Source organism: Mustela nigripes, chromosome X (assembly GCF_022355385.1).
Source record: "Mustela nigripes isolate SB6536 chromosome X, MUSNIG.SB6536, whole genome shotgun sequence".
Classification (NCBI taxonomy): domain Eukaryota; kingdom Metazoa; phylum Chordata; class Mammalia; order Carnivora; family Mustelidae; genus Mustela; species Mustela nigripes.
The window spans coordinates 78,034,624-78,055,345 of NC_081575.1; the positions used below are offsets into that span (position 1 = coordinate 78,034,624).

Consider the following 20,722-nt stretch of genomic DNA (forward strand, 5'->3'; position numbering starts at 1 on the left):
TAAGTATCTCAGTAGGCACTCAAGAGAACAGACTTTTGGAGAAGGAAAAAAAAATGTATATATATATATTTATTTTGCTTGTAACCTGGGTGGGGCGTGGGGAAGTATATGTTTCTGGCTTTTCTCTGTGGCTCTTTACTCTTAAATGAAGTAGGAAGACTCTATGCTTGACTACTTCATACTCATATTGACTCTGCACCAGTGGTAATTTTCAGCTACCCATGCCCCTGCAATAAAAGGAAGCATTGCAGCTGGTTAGGGAAGCTGTAGGTATGGGTGTGCTACATGTCATGGCTGTCATTTTTTTTAATTTTGAGAAGGATGGATTGGATGTAGAGAAAATATGATAAGATTTATAGAATTGAAGTATTATATGCAGCCATCAAAAGAAATGAAATCTGGCCATTTGCAATGACGTGGATGGAACTAGAGGGTTGAGTGAAATAAGTCAATCAGAGAAAGATAGTTGTCACATGTCAAATTCCTCCCTGATATGAGGAATTTGAGATGCAGGGTGGGGGATTTGGGGGGTATGGAAGGAAAAAATGAAACAAGATGGGATCAGGAGGGAGATAAACCATAAGAGACTCTTAATCTCACAAAACAAACTGAGGGTTGATGGAGGGGGTAGGGAGAGGGTGGTTGGATTATGGACATTGGGGAGGACATGTGCTATGATGAGTGTTGCAAAATGTGTAAGCCTGATGATTCACAGACCTGTACCCCTGGGGCTAATAATACATTATATATTAATAAAAATAATCTTAAAAAAAGAATTGAAGTATTAAAACAGTTGAGTATGCAGTTACATTGCTGAAGATAGGGTTCTGAGGTTGAAAAGAGTGGTATTTTATACTAGCTTATTTGTTCTTAGATTATTTCTCCAAGCAGATTTTTCCTGGGAAACACTGAGGTTTCAATTGTAATTAGTTTCTTAGAATGTAAGCTGACTCTAGACATGGCCTTTTATAAGGTGTAGAGGAAATGAATCAGGTCCAATACTAATTTAGTGTCTTGATTTCCAGAGGGTCTGGAAGAATCCTTAGCCTCAGAACAGACATCTTCAGTTGGAATGTCTTTTTTTTTTTTAATATACTCATATGTTTATATCTTTTTTTCCAGCTGAATTATCTTATTATGTTAGTTACCATACATCATTAGTTTTTGATGTAGTATTCAGTGATTCATTATTTGCATATAACACCCAGTGCTTGTTACTCCTTTATCTCTTCTACATGATCTTTTGAAATTTTTAGTCACATCACAGAAACACTTCAGCAGCACCCTGGATGGGAGGATCCAAATGGTGACAGAGGGTCCTGGGTACAGCCCATCGATGCTGGAGTTGCAGATACCAACCTGGGTGATGGAGAGCCCCACATCCCATCCCTGCTGTCTATGTCTACAAGGAACCACATTGACATCACCATTCCCCCCTTACCTCCAGTAGCTCCTGAAGTCTTACGGGTTGCTGAACACAGACACCGAAGGGGTCTTATGTACCCATATATCTATCATGTCCTCACTAAGGTAAGAGAGCACATCGGCACCTACCTCCCTGCTTTCAACATTGTACTACACACTTCTAGAACCATAAGTTACCAGAGAAAATTCTAATTGGTTCTGAAGGGAGATAAAATACAAGTATCCTGGGGCCCCTCATTGTATTAAGGGCCTCAGGTAAATTGACACCAGCAGGAGACAGAAATTTATAATAAATGAGGCCCCAAGAAGAGAACTGTAATTGTGAGATGTCAAAGAAGATCATGCACCATATTGATAGACTGTGGACTTAGGGCTGGACACAATCTAAGAAAAGGTTTTATGCCCTTGTTCTTTACACCTTTGTTCTTTACTTCTACTTTTCCAGATTTGTTCCCTTCCCCCAGTCTTACTAGACAAATCTGTCCCCCAGCAGAATGTCTAAGATGTGACTTTCTCCATTTAGTCAGCTATAGTCAGTCATAGCAGAGACTCTAAAAATGGAGCATAGCTTTTAAGCTGGCTATGATCAGGGGGCTTATTACACCTTCTTTTTATTCTGAAACTGTTAAATACAAGTAGAAAATTTGGTAGCTTGGCTACAGAGGCTATAGTTCATTACTGATTCTTCTCAGCTCAATTCCAAATCTTGAGGTAACTCATTTTGTTCTTTTTCCTGGATGCTTTTTTGTTTGTTTGTTTGTTTGTTTTTTGTTGTTGTTGTTAGGGTGAGATTAAGATCCCCGTATGTATTGAGGATGAGTGTAACATGGAGCTGCCTCCAGCCACTCTCCTGTTCCGGTCTGCACGTCAATATGTTTATGGAGTCCTTTTCAGTCTGGCAGAAACACAGCGGAAAATGGAACGCCTAGCCATACGGCGTCGGCTACCTGTAGAAGGTAGGTTTAGTTCTAGCTTCAATAGCTCTCTCAGAGCTTGGTGTGGAACAAAAATGTCTGTGCAAGCACATCATAATACTTTTGGCTATAGAGCAGTCTTTGAGAAAATACATAATTCACCAGAATACACATTAGTATGGGAACTGCATTAACTTAAGCCTCAATTCTTTAATCATTAAGCATTCAGAGTCACTACTACTTAAAAGAAGCATGCTGGACTTTGGGAATGTAGAGGTATATCTGACATAGATTTTCCTCCTCAGTAAGGTTTTGTTGTGGATTTGATCCCGTAGAGAGTTGGAGCCATTGAGATGTTTTAAGCTGCAGAAGGACATGGTCAGATTAGTGTGTTCAGTAGAACCCTCTAGATTTCTGCTTCTGGGAAGATGGAGTACATATACTTTTCCTTATTTCTCCTGCTAAATACAACTGAAAGCCCAGGACATTATATATATAACAAGCACAAGACATTCCCAAAGGTGACAAGAAGGCAGCAGACTGGCTAAGGACTTTGGGATCCAAGGAGTAATGCAGTGCTGAGTTCCCTGGGTTTTCTTATTGCTACATATATCCTAGACTAGGTGTGGGACAAGCTGGCATCCCAGAAACACCCAGCATGTACAGACCAGTAAAAGCCCCAAGAAATGCCTTCTCACTCTAGTCGAAGGACCCAAACGAAAGAACCTAAGCAACACAATATATTTAGATAATAACCATTCTACACTAGTCAAATACCACAGAAAAACTGCAGCCCACCCTCACCCCTACTAGCAAAGGCCAGATAAATAACCTAGATTTCTATCCTTGCCAGCATGTATATCAAAAGAGAGAGGGGAACTGAGTGGGGAGCCAGGACTTCCATTCACTCCTGCTTGGCAGGAATGATATAGCATCCCCCTTTATTCACGGTAGTAATAGCAGAAAATACCTGCTAAAACAACAAAATTAAAATAAGATCCTTTTAAAAATTAAAGGTCCTTTTAAAAGACTGAATTAAGAATTTTTAAAAATAATATCCCAAATGTCCAGGTTTCAGTTGAAAATCCTTCATCATACTAAGAACCAGAAAGATTTCAAACTTAGATGTCACACCAAGAAAAGAAAGTCAGTGGGTGCCATCATTGAGATGATGTAGATGTTTGAATTACCTGATAGGGATTTCAAAGCAGCCATCTTAAAAATGCTTTGATGAAGAGTTCTGAACATGCATGATATGACTTAAAAATAGAAAGTCTTAGCAACAAAACAGAAGATAGAAGAAGGGGAAATTAAGAACTAAAAAATACAATAACAAAATACTCAATAGATGGGTTAAATAACAAATTGGAGACAACAAAAGAAACAATCAGTGAATGTGGAGACATAACAATAGAAATTACTCAGTCTGAATAATAGAAAATAGGCTGAAATAATGGACAGGGATCAGTGAAACTAAAACAAAAGGTCTAATATTTGTGTCATCACAGTTCCAGAAGGAGAGGTGGAAGAGGGTGGACTGCAGCAGATGTATTCAAATAAATAATGGCTGGAATATTTTAAAATTTGGGAAAAGCAAGCCCACAGATTCAGGAAACTAAGTGAATTATAAATAATATAAACCCAAAGAAATCTTGTGAAGATTTATCTTGATTAAACCTGTGAAAGCTAAAGGCAGAAAAATTCTTGAGAGCCTCCAGAGAAAAGCAATGCTTTACCTATTGTGGCAAACAGTATGAATAACAGCTGATCTCTCTTCAGAAGCCAGAGTCCAGAAGGAAGTTGCACAACATTTTCAAGGGCTGAAAGGAAAGAAATGTCATGTTGGAATTCTATATCAAACAAAAGCATCCTCCAGGAATGAAGGGGAAATCAACATATTCTCAAGTGAAAGAAAACTAGGATAATTTTTCACAAGCAGAACTGCAGTAAAAGAAGGGCTAAAGGTATTCCTCTACACAAAAAAGAAGATAAAAGGAGGAATCTTGGGAGGAGCTTGGGAAGATGGCAGAATAGGAGGACCCTGAGTTCACCCAGGTCCTGTTTCCAGTTAGATATCATCCACATCCAAGTCAATAAACTGGAGAGCAATCTGAAGACTGATAGAACAAACTGCACAAACAGTAGACAGATCTGTTCATACTTCTGAAACAAGGGAGCTGGCAGGTACCATTTTCCATCCCCAACTGTCAGCGTAAGCACAGAGACACCTGCTGGAGGTGTGGCTGCACAGACACTTGGCAACTAACTTGCTAGCAGTGCTCCATGCCCCTGAGTTCTCCTGAGGACTTATCAACTCCAAGCCGCTGTTGTTGACCCTGGGCTCAGGGCAATTTTTAAAAACATTTATTTATTTTCAGAAAAACAGTATTCATTATTTTTTCACCACACCCAGTGCTCCATGCAATCCGTGCCCTCTATAATACCCACCACCTGGTACCCCAACCTCCCATCCCCCCGCCACTTCAAACCCCTCAGATTGTTTTTCAGATTTATTTATTTTAGAGAGACAGCACAAGTAAGAGGGGCAGAGGGAGAAGGAAAGAGAATCCCAAGCAGACTACATGCTGAGCATGGAGCCTGACACGGGATTTGACCCCACCACCTGAGCTGAAGCCAAGAGCTGGGCAGTTATGGGGCACCTGGATGGCTCAGTCGGTTAAGTATCTGCCATTGGCTCTGGTTGTGATCCCAGGGTCCTGGAATTGAGCCCCACTTTGGGCTCTCTGCTCAGTGGGGAGCTTGCTTCTCCTTCTTCTCTGCCTGCCATGCCCCTTGCTGTGCTTTCTCTCTGTCAAATGAATAAATACAATCTTAAAAAAAAAAAAAGAGTTAGATGCTTATCTGACTACACCACCCAAGCACCCCAGGGCAAATTTTGTTAAAGCTAAACAGGTTCCCTACCCAGCCACCAAGGTGCACAGCTGCCACTGAGCACCATGCATGTCTGTCACACTGTGCTTAGCTGTATACCCCTAGCCACCCTTGTGTGATCTCCAGGACATGTGCCCCCAGCCACGAGCATGTACCACACTGAGCAGCAATCCTCCAGGCACCTTTGTGCACCCACAGGCATCATCTCCTACCATGCCCAGCTGTGTACCCCTAGCTGGTCTTGTTTTTCTGGCTGCCCAGTGTGCAGCCTCCAACGACTACAACACTGAAGGAGATCTGGCATAGGTCTAGTTGCCCAGTGTACATTTTGCTAATACAACTGTCCTGTTCCCTTTCCTTGGTGGGCATGCCCCACTCCCCCAGAGCTAGCCTGCCTGGGTCCCACTACCACCATAGAGAGCAAGCACAACCCACAGCAGGCAGAGAGTCAGTGCTGATGACTACATGGAAAGGAAAAGGGACCCATAAACAAAAGAAGGCCATAAGCAATATACATAGGCTATTCTCCTGAAGTGCCAGGTTCTGGTGAATGGGGGATTAACACTCCAGGACCTCTTCTTTATGAAGTCACTACTTTCAAGAGGAGAAGATGGAACTGACTTTGTTAACACAGAGAAATTGACACAGAGAGGCAGACAAAAATGAGAAAACAAATTTATCCCAGCTGAAAGAAAGGATAAGGCCAAAGCCAGAGATCTAAGCAAAACAGATATAAGTAACATGCTGGATAAAGACATTAAAGCAATGATTCTAAGGATACTCACTGGACTTGAGAAAAGAGTAGAGTACATGTATGAGACACTTAGCACAGAGATAGGGATGACATAGCAAAGATAAGGGGCACAATAAATGACATTTAGAAACACATTTGATGGAATGAACAGCAAGATAGAAGAAGCAGAGGAACATGTACATGGAAACAAATGAAAATGAATTAGTGACCTAGGAGAGAGAGTAATGGAAAGTAAGCAAGCTGAATAAAGGAGAGAGAAAAGAATTATGCAAAACAAGAATAGACTTAGGGAACTCACTGATTCCGTTAAATGTAATAACATTTATATTACAGGAGTCTCAGAAGAGAGAGAAAGGTGGTCAGAAAATGTATTTGAGGAAATAACAGCTGAAAAGTTCCCTAAGCTGGAGAAGGGAGCAGATACCTGGGTGCAGGACTCACAGAGGAACCCCAACAGAATCAACAAAAGCTGACCAACAGCAAGACATATTGTAATTAAATTTACAAAGTATAGTGATAAAGAAAAAATTCTAAAGATAGCAGGTAAAACAAGTCATTAGCTTACAAGGGAAAAATCATAAGGCTAGCAGGAGATTTTGCAACAGAAGCTTTGCAAGCCAGAAAGGAGTGGCATGTTATATTTGAAGAGCTGAATGGGAGAAATCAAGAGTCAAGAATACTCTATCCAGCAAGGCTGTCATTCAGAATAGAAGGAGACTTAGTTTCCCAGACAAACCTAAAGCAGTTCATGACCACTAAACCAGCCCTACAAGAAATATTAAAATGTGAGACCTGATGTTATAAAAATCCTAGAAGAGAACACAGGCAGTAACGTCTTTGTCATTAGCTGTGGTAGCTTCTTTCTAGATAGGCCTCCCGAGGCAAGGGAAACAAAAGCAAAAAATAAACTCTTGGGACTATATCAAATAAAAAGCTTATGCACTGCAAAGGAAACAATCAAAACTAAAAGGCAGAATGGGAGAAGATATTTGCAAATGACATATCCACTAAAAGGCTAGTATCCAAAATATATAAAGGACTTACAAAACTCAAACCCAAAAAACAAATAACCCAATTAAAAATTGGGCAGAAGACATGAACAGACATTTCTCCAAAGAAGACATCTAGGTAGCCAACAGGTACATGAAAAGATGCTCAACATCACTCATCATCAAGGAAGTGCATATCAAAACTACAATGAGGTAACACCTCACATCTGTCAGAAAGGCTAAAATCAAAGGCACAAGGAACACCAGGTATTGGCAAGGGTGTAGAGAACTGGGAACCCTCTTGCAGTGTTGGTGAGAATGCAAAGTTGTACAGCCACTGTGCTAAATAGTATGGAAGTTCCTCAAAAATTTAAAACTGGAACTACTTTATGAACCAGTATTTGTACTACTGGATATTTACCCAAATACAGAGACACTAACTCAAAGGGATACATGCACCCTTATGTTTATAGCAGTATTATTTATAATAGCCACAATATGGAAATAGCCCAAGTATCCATCAGTTGGTGGATGGATAAAGATGTGTATGTATGGAATATAATGGAATATTGTATAGTAATACATAATGGAACATTATTAAGTCCTAATAATAACTAAATCTTGCCATTTGCAACAGTATTGGTGGAGCTAGAGAATACAATGCTAAGCAAAATAAGAGAAAGACAAATACCATATGATTTGTGGAATCATATGGTGGAATTTAAGAAACAAAACATATAAGCAAAGGAAAAAAATGAGAGAGAGATAGTCAAAGCAAAAAACAGACTTTCCGGGTGCCTGGGTGGCTCAGTGGGTTAAGCCGCTGCCTTCGGCTCGGGTCATGATCTCAGGGTCCTGGGATCGAGTCCCGCATCAGGCTCTCTGCTCAGCGGGGAGCCTGCTTCCTCCTCTCTCTCTCTCTGCCTGCCTATCTGCCTACTTGTGATCTCTCTCTGTCAAATAAATAAAGTAAAATAAAATCTTAAAAAAAAAATAAAACAGACTTTCCATCATAGGGAACAAACTCATGGGTACCAGAGCGGGGGAGTAGGAGGGTGGGTACATGTCCTGATGAGCACAGGGTAATGTATGAAAGTGCTGAATCACTGTATTATACACCTGAAACTAGTAACACTGTATGTTAACTAACTAGAGTTAAAGTAGAAACTTATAGAAGGAATCTTGCAACATCAGGAAGGAAGGAAAGACAATGGAGAGAACAAGTATGTAAGTAAAAACAATAGACTTTGCTTTTCTTGAGTTTTCTAAAATTCACAGTTGAAGCAAAAGTGTCACTGCTTAATTTGGTTCTTAGTGTCTGTAGGGAAAATATGTAAGACAGTTCTAAGTCAGGAAGATTAAAGGGATATAACTGGTAAGGTTTCTATACTTGAACGGGTAAAATGTCAATACCAGTGGACTGTAGTAACTTATGTGTACATAATGCAATGCCTAGAAAATGTGTTAGAAAAGGTATACACAGAAATACTAAAGAACACTATAGATAAATCAACACGGAATCTAAAATAAGTTCATGTAACCTATAGGAAGGGAAGAGGAAGAAAGCGGAGATACGAAAAACAGAAAACAAACCAAAAAAATGATAGACTTAAGCCCTAACATTACATTAAATGTAGTAGTCTAATTACACCAGTTAAAATACAGTCATTCGCAGACTGGATAAAAATCATAACCCAATTATATGTTGTCTTCAAAAATTCACTTCAAATATAAATGATATGCATGTTGAAAGTTGAATGATGGAAAATTATTTACCATGAAAACATTAAACAAAAGAAATTAAGAAGGGCTATATTAATACCCCATAAAGTAGACTTTGGAGCAAAGCAGATTGCCAGGAAAAGAGAGGGATATTATATACTGGTAAGAGTCAGTATACCAAGAAGACTAGCAATCCTAAATGTCTATCACCAAACCACAGAGCTACAAAATATGTGATGCCACAACTGAAAAAACTTAGAAAGAGACAAATCCACAATTATAATCAGAGACTTCTACTCTGCTTTCAATAATTAGTAAAACAACTAAAAAGGAGATCATCAGGAATATAGAACTCAACAGTACCATTAATGAATAGGATCTAATTGACTCTTAATAAAACATGCAACAAGAGGAAAATATATGTTCTTTTCACATGCCCACTTAACATATACCATGATAGATTATATCTTGGACCATGAAACAAACTCAGTAAACTTTTTTTATTAGCATATAATGTATTATTAGCCCCAGGGGTATAGGTCTGTGAATCACCAGGTTTACACACTTCACAGCACTCACCATAGCACATACCCTCCCCAATGTCCATAATCCTAGCCCCTTCTCCTAACTCCCCTCCCCCCAGCAACCCTCAGTTTGTTTTGTGACAGTAAGAGTCTCATGGTTTGTCTCCCTCCTGATCCCATCTTGTTTTATTTATTCTTTTCCTACCCCCCAAGCTCCCCATGTTGCCTCTCAACTTCCTCATATCAGGGAGATCATATGATAGTTGTCTTTCTTCTCCGATTGACTTATTTCACTAAGCATGATACCCTCTAGTTCCATCCATGTCGTCGCAAATGGCAAGATTTCATTTCTTTTGATGGCTGCATAGTATTCCATTGTATATATATACACCACATCTTCTTTATCCATTCATCTGTTGATGGACATCTAGATCCTTTCCATACTTTGGCTATTGTGGACATTGCTGCTATAAACATTCGGGTGCACGTGCCCCTTCAGATCACTACATCTGTATCTTTAGGGTAAATACTCAAACTCAGTAAACTTAAGCTCATTAAAATTATACAGAGTATATTCTTAGACTACTATGGAATCAAACTAGAAATTAAAAACAGAAAGGTAAAAGGAAAACCTGGAAATACTTGGAAAATTACAAAGCACTTTAATACATACAATCCATGGGTCAAAGAACAAGTCTCAAGAGGAAGAAAGAAATACATGGAATGAAATGAAAATAAAAATACAGTATGAGAGTCTGTGGTATGGAGCTAAATTGCTGAGAAGGAAATTTATGGTACTAAATGCTCAAATTAGAGCATCATCTGCATTTCCACCTCAAGAAACAAGAGGAGGAGAAAGCTAAGCCTGCAGCAAACCAAAGTGAGGAATTAATAATAAAGAGAAAAAACCAATGAAATTGAAAACAGAAAAATAACAGAGTAATTATTGAAACAAAAACCTGGTTCTTTGAAAAGAACAATAAAATCGACAAACTTCTAGAAAGTCTGCAAAGAAGAAAATAGGGAACACACAATTACTAATACCAAGAATGAGGCAGGGAATAACACCATAGTACCTACAGATATCCAAAGGGTTATATGGGGATACTGTAAACAACTCCACACATAAATTTGACAACTGAAACAAAATGGAGCAATCTCTGAAAATTGCAAACTACCACAACACACCTAATATGAAATAGATCATTTGAATAGCCCTGTAAATACTAATAAAATTTAAATTTTCCCAGAAAAGAAATCTGACTGAATTGATTTCACTGGAGAATTCTACTGAATTTTTAACGGATAATTTTCAAATCCCTATGTTGTACAACTGAAACTAATATAACATTTTATATCAATTATATTTCAGTAATAAAAATTTTTAAACATTTTAATGTAATCTCTACAGCCAACATGGGGCTCAAACTCATGACTCTGTGAGCAAGAGTTGGATGCTCTACTGAATGAGCCAGCCAAGCACCCCTCAATAATAATTATTTTTTAAAAAGAGTACATAGAGTCTGTCTCGTAAGTCTTTTAATTTCCAACAGTGCTTTATACAGTCAGGCACTTATTGTGGACAATAAATCTTTAAATTGAAAAAAAAGTATTGCCATCAATTCTACACAAATCTTTTTCAGGAAATAGGAGAGAACACTTACCAAATCACTCTATGAAGCCAGTTACTACCGCAATACTAAAACCTGATGAAGATAGTATATAAAAACAGTACTTCAGACCAATATCCTTCATCAGTATAGATATAAAAGTTCTTAACAAAATATTCATCTGTAGAATTCAACAATATATAGAAAGAATTACACACCACTGCCCAATAGGGTTTATTCTATCTTGTAAGATTGGTTCAATATTTGACAAATCAGTCTATGTAAGCTACCATATAGACAGGATAAAGGAAAAGTATCTGGTCATCTCAATGGATGCAGAAAAATATTTAACAAAATTTAACAGTTCATGATAAAAAAACAATCTCAGAACTTCGAGCCAGCATAGAAAGGCAAGAAAATGATACAGAAGACATACAGATCAGAAGGCAAGAAATAAAACTGTCCCTAGTTGTAGATGACATAGTCTATGTAGAAAATCACAATCTACAACAAAATTCCTAGAGCTAATAAGTGAGTTCATCTTGTTTGTAGGATACATAAATTAATTATATTTCTGTATACTGACAATGAATATGAGGAACCAAAATTTTAAAATACCATTTATAATTCCTCCAAAGAAAATGAAATACTTAGGCATAAATTTAACAAAAGATGTTCAAGATCTGTATGCTGAAAATTATAAAATGCTGATGAAAGAAATCAGTGAAGAACTACATTAATGGAGAGACCTAGATCTCCATGAATTGGAGGATTCAACATAGTAAAATGTCACTTCTCTTCAAATTGATATGCAGGTTTCACACAATTCCTATCCAGATACCAGCAGGGTTCTTTGTAGATATATACAAGATTATTCTAATATTTATATGAAAAGACAGGAACTAGAACAGCTAAAACAATTTTGAAAAGGAGTAAGTTGGCAACAATCACTCTGTCTTGATTTTCAAGACTTTCTGTGTAGCTACAGTAATTAAGACTGTGTGGTATTGGTGGTAGTAATATGGACAGACAGAGAAGTGAAACAGAATAGGGAATCCATAAATAGCCCCATGCAAGTACAACCAACTGATTTTTGACAAAGCTGCAGAAGTACTTCATTAAAGGAAGGATAGTCCTTTTAAAAAATGGTACTAGATGAATTGGACATCCATAGGTGAACAGATACCACATACCTAGATTACTGTCTAAAATACATCAAGAACTCTTGAGGGCTCAGTCGATTAAGCATCTGCCTTTGGCTCAGGTCATGATCCCAGGGTCCTGGGATCGATTCCCACATTGGGCTTCCTGCTCACTGGGGAGTCCGCTTCTCCCTTTGCCTGCTGCTCTCCCTGCTTGTGCTCACTCTCTTGCTCTCTCTCTGGTAAAAAAAAAATAAAATATTTTTTCAAATATAAAATATATAAAGAACTCTGAAAACTAAGCATTATGGAAACAGTCTGATTAGAAGATCAGCAAAAGAATTCGAAAGTTTCACTGAAGAAGTTATATGTGTGGCAAATAAAGACATGAAAAGATGTTTCACATCATTAGCCATTAAAGAATTTCAATTTTTTTTTATTAAAGATTTTATTTATTTGACAGAGAGAAATCACAAGTAGATGGAGAGGCAGGCAGAGAGAGAGGGGGAAGCAGGCTCCCTGCTGAGCAGAGAGCCCGATGCGGGACTCGATCCCAGGACCCTGAGATCATGACCTGAGCCGAAGGCAGCGGCTTAACCCACTGAACCACCCAGGCGCCCCAAGAATTTCAATTTTTTAAGAAGGATTTTATTTATTTATTTGACAGAGAAACAGACAGTGAGAAAGGGAACATAGGCAGGGAGAGTGGGAGAGGGTGAAGCAGGCTTCCCGCTAAGCAGGGAGCCCAATGCAGGGTTCAATCCCATTACCCTGGGATCACAACCTGAGCCAAAGGCAGACACCTAGTGACTGAGCCACCCAGGTGCACAAAGAATTTCAAATTAAAACCATAATGAGATATAACTATATATCTATCAGAATGGCTAAAATGAATAATGGTGTCAATACCACATGCTGGATTGGATGTGGAGGAACTAGATCACCCATAAATCGCTGGTAGGAATGTAAAATGGTACCACCACTCTAGAAAATACTTGGCATTTCCTTTCAAAAGTCAAAATAGACTTCTCGTGCACCCCAGCACTTACACTTTGGGGCATTTATCCCAGAGAAATGAAGACCTACTTTCATGCAGGAACCTATAAAAAATATTCATAATAAATTTTATTTCTAATAGCCCCAAGCTGGGAACAACCCAGATGTCCTTCAAAAGATGAATGGTTAAACTGTGGTATGGCATACCATGGAATACTACTTGGCAAAAAAAAGTATTGATACATGCAGCAACATGGAAGGATCCTGAGGGCATTATGCCAAGTGCAAATGCCAATCTCAGAAGATTACATACTATATGATTCTATTTATATAACATTCTCAAATTGATAAAATTGTAAGGATGGAGAATAGATTAGCAGTTGCCAGGGATGTAGGGCATTGGGTGTGACCATAAAAGGGGTAGCATAAAGTAGACTTTGTAGTAATTGAATAGTTCTATATCTTGATTACAGTGGTGGTTATATAAACCTCTGTGTGGGGGCACCTGGGTGGCTCAGTGGGTTAAAGCCTCTGCCTTCAGCTCAGGTAATGATCCCAGGGTCCTGGGATCGAGCCCCGCATCTGGCTCTCTGCTCAGCGGGGAGCCTGCTTCCCCCCCCTCTCTGCCTACTTGTGATCTCTGTCAAATAAATAAATTAAATCTTAAAAAAAAAAGATCCTCTGTGTGAGGGGTGCCTGGGTGGCTCACTCGGTTTAAGCATCTGCCTTTGGCTCAAGTCATGATGGTCCTGGGATCAAGCCTCGCATTAGGCTCTCTGCTCAGCGGGGAGTCTGCTTCTCCCTCTCCCTCAGCCGGCCACTTTGCCTACTTGTATTCTCTTTGTGTCAAATAAATAGAATTTTTTAAAAACTACCTGTGACATAGAACTATACACACAACTATACCAAGGTCAACTTCCTAGCTTTGATACTATAATTGTTTTAGATAAAACTTTTGGGAGAAACTGGGTAAGGAGACACAGGACCTCTCTCAACTATCTTTGCAACTCCCTATGAATTAATTATTTCAAAATAAAAATTTTGTTAAAAAGAGAATTCTCACAGTTGTGGAGCATGCATATGAGGTAGACCAGACAGGATGAAGTCTGGGACAGCAGTCTGGAGACTTGTCAGGTGAAAGGTAATGAGATCTGAACCTCTGCAATATTTGTTTTGATGAAGAAAAGGGCACAGATACAAAATATATTCAAGTAATAGAATCAGCAGGACCTTGGAAATAACCAGATGTGTAGGAGGTGAAGGAGAGTGTAGACTCTGGGATGACTTCCAGGTTTCTAGCTTGGGTAATGATTAAATGCTAGATGTCTTAAGTAAAAGAGGCCATAGCTTAAGAGCCTGACATATACCAGAAGTAGACAGAAGCCATGTTTTCTTCATCTGTTAAACCTTCAAAAATCTAAAAGATTTTTTTTTTGAGAATTTTGTGAAATTTAAAAAAATCTTTTGGAGCGTCCTGTAGTCTATAATGAAGCCAGATATTTTTAAAAATTTTTTATAAACATATAATGTATTATTAGCCCCAGGGGCACAGGTCTGTGAATGACCAGGTTTACACACTTCACAGCACTCATCATAGCACATACCCTCCCTGATGTCCATAATCCAACCACTCTCTCCCTACCCCCCTGCCCCCAGCAACCCTCAGTTTGTTTTGTGAGATTAAGAGTCTCTTACAGTTTGTCTTCCTCCCAATCCCAGCTTGTATGAAGCCAGACACTTAGGTAATTCTTAGTTGGACTTCTTTCCTTGATAGCCTGGTACATGTACTTAAATGAGTTTTAATATAATTAACTGTGTGATTTTGAGACTTTATTTCTTCATCTGAAAAATGGGCACTATGTTTTATGATAATATAATACTTCTCTCTCAGGATTGGAGTTCTGAGAAATAAGTGAGATTTATATTTATATGTAAAGTTCTTAGCATATATCAAATATCTGATAAGTGTTTACTGTTCCTGCTGTTACTACTGTTAACGATAAAATTTAATGGTAACAAAAAATAAAAAGATGTTGAAATATGACAGATGATCCTGTCAATTGTGGCCAGTTGATGAAATGCTCAGACATTCTCTAGAACTTGTTTTTTCTCAATTTCTGTTTTCTAGTTCCTTCAGTGATCCTCAAAGAGTGGTCTGCCTATAAAGGGAAGTCTCCTCAAACCCCTGAGCTGGTGTCTGCACTGACGTTTCGGGAATGGACTTGCCCAAACCTCAAGAAGCTCTGGCTAGGCAAAGCCGTTGAGGACAAGAACAGAAGGATGCGGGCCTTCCTGGCCTGTATGAAGTCAGATACACCCAGTATGCTCAATCCAGCTAATGTCCCAACCCATCTGCTGCTCATGTGCTGTGTACTCCGGTAAGCCATGTGACAGGGAGGTGGCCAGTTCATTTCTCTTTTACTTTTTTCACATTTCCTTTAAGTATGTGTTTTTATGGTGTTTGGGGATGGGGAGGTTTTTGTTTTATGTTTAGCTTAGAATTCAGAAACACTGAAATGGATTGCTATGACAGTCTCCTCAGTTCATGATCCTCTGTCATCATCAGTTCATGCGTGATCTGTGTGAACTTTCGTATTTGGTTTTATGTTTGGTTTTTGTCCTCTTCAGTCTTTATTCATGATCTAGTTCCCTTCTCTTCCTATAGTTACCCGCTATTGGGTATTTGGAGTATGTCCTTTCAAGTCATTCTCCATGTATTTATTTAGACATGTGTATATCCTTACAGAGTCTATAGTGTTGTTTGTATGTGTAGATTTTTCCCCCCTTTATAACAGGAAAGGTGCTGTACATCTCATTCTACTTATTTTTTTCACTCTGTTATTTTTGAGATCTATCCATATTCATGCATGGTTCATACCTCATGACCGCTGGATTATGTTCCATCAAATAGTAATGTCACAGTATTTTATTTATTGATTTCCAGTTCTTGGGTGTTCCAAACAGTGCTGCAGGAAGTATTTTCATAGATGTCTTTGTTTCTTTGTGTTCCTGTGTCAGTTTATCTGAAGTATATACTCAGGAGTAGAATTCCTGGACCCTATAAGATACACATATAGGTTTTTTGTCACATATTGCCAAGTTGTTCTAGATTGTTTCTGAACCAATATATAGTTCTGTGAGCAACACTTAAGGGTTTCTCTTTCTTCGTAGTATTGCCAGTACTGATATCACATAACTTCTTAATTTTTGCCAGTCCAGTGGGCTTCACGTAGTATCTTTTAAAAAAGATTTGTTTGTTTTGTTTGTTTGTTGTTTGTTTGTTTGTTTAAGAGAGGGGTAGGGGAAGGACAGAGGGAGGAAGAATCTGAAGCAGATTCTGCGCTGAGTGTAGAGCCTGACAGAGGGCTGGATAGGGGTCTGGATCTCATGACCATGAAATCGTGACCTGAGCCATATCCAAGAGTCAGACACTTAGCCAACTAATCCACCCAGGTGCCCCTCAAGTAGTATCTTTTATTTTACTTTTCATTTCTTTGACTACAGATGAGATGAGCTTCTACTTTATACATATTAACCATTTGTTTTTCTCATTCTCTGCAGTGCCTGTTTATTTTACCTTGCAAGTTTTCTTTTAGGTTACTTGTCTTGCGGATCATAGAAGTTTCTTGTCAAATGTGTGTATATACATATGTATATAGCAAGTATCATTTCTGTATCTGTGTGTATATCAAATATATTTCCATTCACAGTTTTTAAAAACTATGTACAATATTTTGTTGAACAGAAGTGCTTCATTTTCACCAGCTTTTTTATTTTTATAACTTCGTACACACAGAAAAGTTGGAAGGACAGTATGGGGAACACCCGTATGACCACTGCTTAGGTTCTGTAATATTTTACTATACTTACTTTATCTTATTATAACTGTCCATCTGTTCATCTCTAAACAGCCATTCATCCATCCTTTTAGATGCATTTCCAAATAAGTTGCAGACATCAGTGTACTTCACCCCTAACCAAGAAATATTTAATTTTGGTTTTGTCACACCTTTCAAATTGTATCCCTGTGGTGTGTGCTTTTGAACTCTTATTTAATAAATTCTTCCCTACCTTTGGGTCATAAAGATAATTCTCTACATTTTTTAATAGTATTATAATGTTGCCTTCCACGTCAGTTCTTTAATATAGTAGGTATTCTGTATATTCTGTAAGAAAGGATCTGATTTTATTCTCTTTAAGCTAGTTTTCCCAACTCCATTTATTAAATGATCTCTTCTTTCCCCATTGATGTATATTACCACCTTTCTTATGTACCAGGTTCCTATATATTCATGAGTACATTGCTGGATTCATTTTTTTTCCATTGCCTATTTGATCTCTGACCAGGAGCACCTTGTTTCAATTATTATAAGTTTTTAATTTTCCTTAATATCAGGTAGGACAAATCTCTACTCTGTACTTTTCTTGTGTCAGACGTGTACTGTTTCTGAATCATGTGATCTTTATTCTTCCACATATAGTTTAAAATTCATCCAGTTTCCACAAAATCTTGTTGGAATTTTTGGGTTAATGAATTGAGTTTATAGATTAATTTTGGGAGAGTTCACATCTTTATCATGTTAAGTACTCCCATCCAGAGATCATAGTTTACCTCTCCCTTTATTTAGGTCTCTTCCTTTATGTCTTAGTAGAGTTACTTTTTTTCCATAGAGGTCTGCGTTTTAAAGTTGTAAGTACTTGATATATATTGTAGTGATTATGGTTGACATTCTGTTATCTGTTACACTTTCTCATTGTTTATTTGCTGATGTAGAGGAAATAAATTTTTGTGTAGAGAAGTCAGTCTCAATAAGTCATCAGGGAAGCCTAGGTGGCTCAGTCGGTTAATCATCTGCCTTTGGCTCAAGTCGTGATCCCAGGGTTCTGGGACCAAGTCTTGCATCAGGCTCCCTGCTCAGCAGGAAGTCTGTTTCTCCCTTCTCTCCCTGCCTCACCCCACGCCCAGCTCATACTCTCTCTCTCTCACTCCCTCTCTTTCTGACAAATAAATAAATAAGATCTTTTAAAAAAGTCATCAAAGGGTTACAGAGCATTGACCTTTGAAATTGGACAGATCTTAATTTGAATTCTGGTTTCGGCACTTTGCAGCTTGGATAAGTCACTTTAACCTTTTAGCACATTCATTCCCTTACCATAAATGGGTATAATAATTCTTATTTCTCAGAGCTCTTTAAGGAGTGAGATAATACATGTAGGGGCCCTATCACATAATAGATGCTTAGTATTTTAATTTTCTAACTGCCTTGAGATTAAAATTGGTGATTTAAGAAGTCTTCCCAATAAGAATAATGACAGGATTCATTCCTCCTAGCTTCTAACATGTTTCTGGCCCATAGCCCTGAATATTAACTCTGGAATCACCTGTTTTGTTTACCTTTATTCTCAAAATACAGTAATAGCTCATTTTTCCATATGTTTGATTCTCTGGATTTTTTAAAACACTTCCAGGAGCATGAAAATAAGAATGGCTTATGAGTAGTTATAATAGCTATCACAAAGCCTAAGGCTCTAATAGTCTTTTAGGTTCCATATGCTTTCCCTGAAGAAAACCCTTTGGCCTCCTTCTTAACCTATTTATTTTTAATTTAGATACATTTCTGACAATTTGGTTATATGATTTTTCAGTGTACAACAGATCAGAAGCAGCAAATTATAAGGGGGGGGGTGAGACAAGGAATAGGACTTATTCTTAGAACCAGCCCCAGTGACAGCAATGATAAGTGGCAGCTTAAAAGCTGCCTAAAAGCAGGGAAAAAGATATAAAGATTACTTTTTATAATAAAGATTTTTATTTACTTATTTGACAGATCACAAGTAGGCAGAGAGGCAATCAGAGAGAGAGGAAGGGAAGCAGGCTCCCTGCTGAGCAGAGAGCCTGATGCAGGGCTCAAGCCCAGGACCCTGGGATCATGACCTGAGCCGAAGGCCGAGGCTTTAACCCACTGAGCCACCCAGGTGTCCCTAAAGATTACTTTTAAAAAGACCTAAGAACCCATGTGGTAGAGGGGGAAACTGCCCTGTATAAACCGGGAACCCATATAAGTTCATTAATAAAGCATAGGCAATAATCATTGTTCATAAAATCATCAAGAACAGGTTTTGTAATATTACATGTTATGTACCTGGCAGTGTACTAAGTCAGCTCTTTGTGTACAATGCTTCTAATTCTCATAACAGTGCTAATAGGTAAATATTATTTATCTCCATTTATACATGAGGGAATAAAGGCTCAAAGAGAAGTGACTTGTGGAGGTTACAAAGCTAGTAATGGGTAGTGTTAAGAGTTTGAACCCAAGTCTCTCCACCTCTGAATTCCTATGCTCTTTAAAAGACAAAATAATAGAAAAATACGCCTTAGAAATTAACATAAAATCTGGTTGGAAATTTAAAATTCAACTTGAAATGAAGATTAACTTATCCTAAGTACTGCATTGCTCAGCAATGTCAGATAAAGACTGGGTAGCAGTGTTGAACTGTGGCCTGACTGAGTACCTGGAGTCTAAACTCCTCAGTTGCTTCTGCTAACTATAAGATACCTCTCATGGAAGTAAAGTAATGCTGGGGAAGTTGTGACTAAAAATTAATGTTGATGCAGCTCGTAGACAATTGGCCTAGAGAAAAGAGAGTGTACAGGACAGGCTAGTACAGTTTGAGGAAGGCATAACCTTCCAGGGGTGGGGTACAGCCCTGTTGAATGTGAGAAGCATGTAGCAAGGCATTTCTAGCAAGGTTTCATTCAAATCTCAACAGTTTTCCAGAAACAGAACATGGAATTGGACAAGGTCATACCTCTAGATTTATGGGTAAAAGTTGAATCTTTCTGGACAAATAATCCTGTTAAAAAGCAGTGGATTTATCAGCTGTAATAGGGCATTTGAGTTAAACATGTGCCATCTTGATATGTAAAAAGTAAAGATAAAAAAGAACTAGGTTTTGTTCACTTGACAGAATAATTCTAAAGTTTATTGGGAGAAACAAATGAAGAAGAATAGCTTGGGATTATAAAAAAGTCTTGGCTCAAACAAACAAAAATACCAAAATGTATTATAAATTTAAACTAAAATGATGTGATACTGGCATTAAAATTGACAGGTCATTGTTTCAGAGCAGATAATAGTAAGATCACACATGATTACTTAAAACAAGCCAAAGGAAGCTTCAAAAATCTGAGGAATAGAGGAATTTTTACATAGTTGTTGAAAAAACTATATTGGTATTTAGGGAGAAAACATCAAGTTTGGGCCTAGCCTCACATACATTCCAGACAGATTTATTACAGAGATAAAGGTAAAAGAGAAAAGAGAAAAGATAGAATAAAAACTAAGCAATGATTTAACTGATCTTGAGAAAAGAAAGGAATTTTTAAATGAAAAGCTTAAGTCCAGGGCAATATCAAAAACAGTAACAGTATCAGGGAAGGCAAACACCTCTGTTGCCAGTGGCTGCTTTACACTGTGCTAAAAATTTAACTGATTGATCTGGGCAATATGATGGTCATAAAGGGCTTTGATAAGCTGCTTTATATTCCTGGGGCTCTGAAAGGCTGTGTACATCCGTAGGGCTATATACACACTGAAGAGAAACTGGAGAAAATGCCAATTACATATTCCTCCCAGGCTGAACATGAGGCCTGCACAAGGTAAAAATAAAAGCCTGATTTATAACTGCCTAAAATTTTAATGCATGTCTAACCTACACTTATATCCCCTTGGCAAAAATGGGAGCTTTATTAG

The 20,722-nt window shown here is 38.1% G+C and overlaps 1 protein-coding gene across 2 annotated transcripts in view; it reads left to right on the top strand.

Moving 5' to 3' along the window:
* Positions 1-20,722, top strand: part of FAM120C (family with sequence similarity 120 member C) — a 123,081-nt gene that overhangs the window by 51,477 nt on the left and 50,882 nt on the right. For both annotated transcript variants that reach the window (XM_059386008.1, XM_059386010.1), the window contains exons 8-10: positions 1,257-1,530; positions 2,210-2,381; positions 15,097-15,346. In XM_059386008.1, coding sequence (XP_059241991.1) covers positions 1,257-1,530; positions 2,210-2,381; positions 15,097-15,346 — 696 coding nt within the window. The remainder of the gene's footprint in view (positions 1-1,256; positions 1,531-2,209; positions 2,382-15,096; positions 15,347-20,722) is intronic.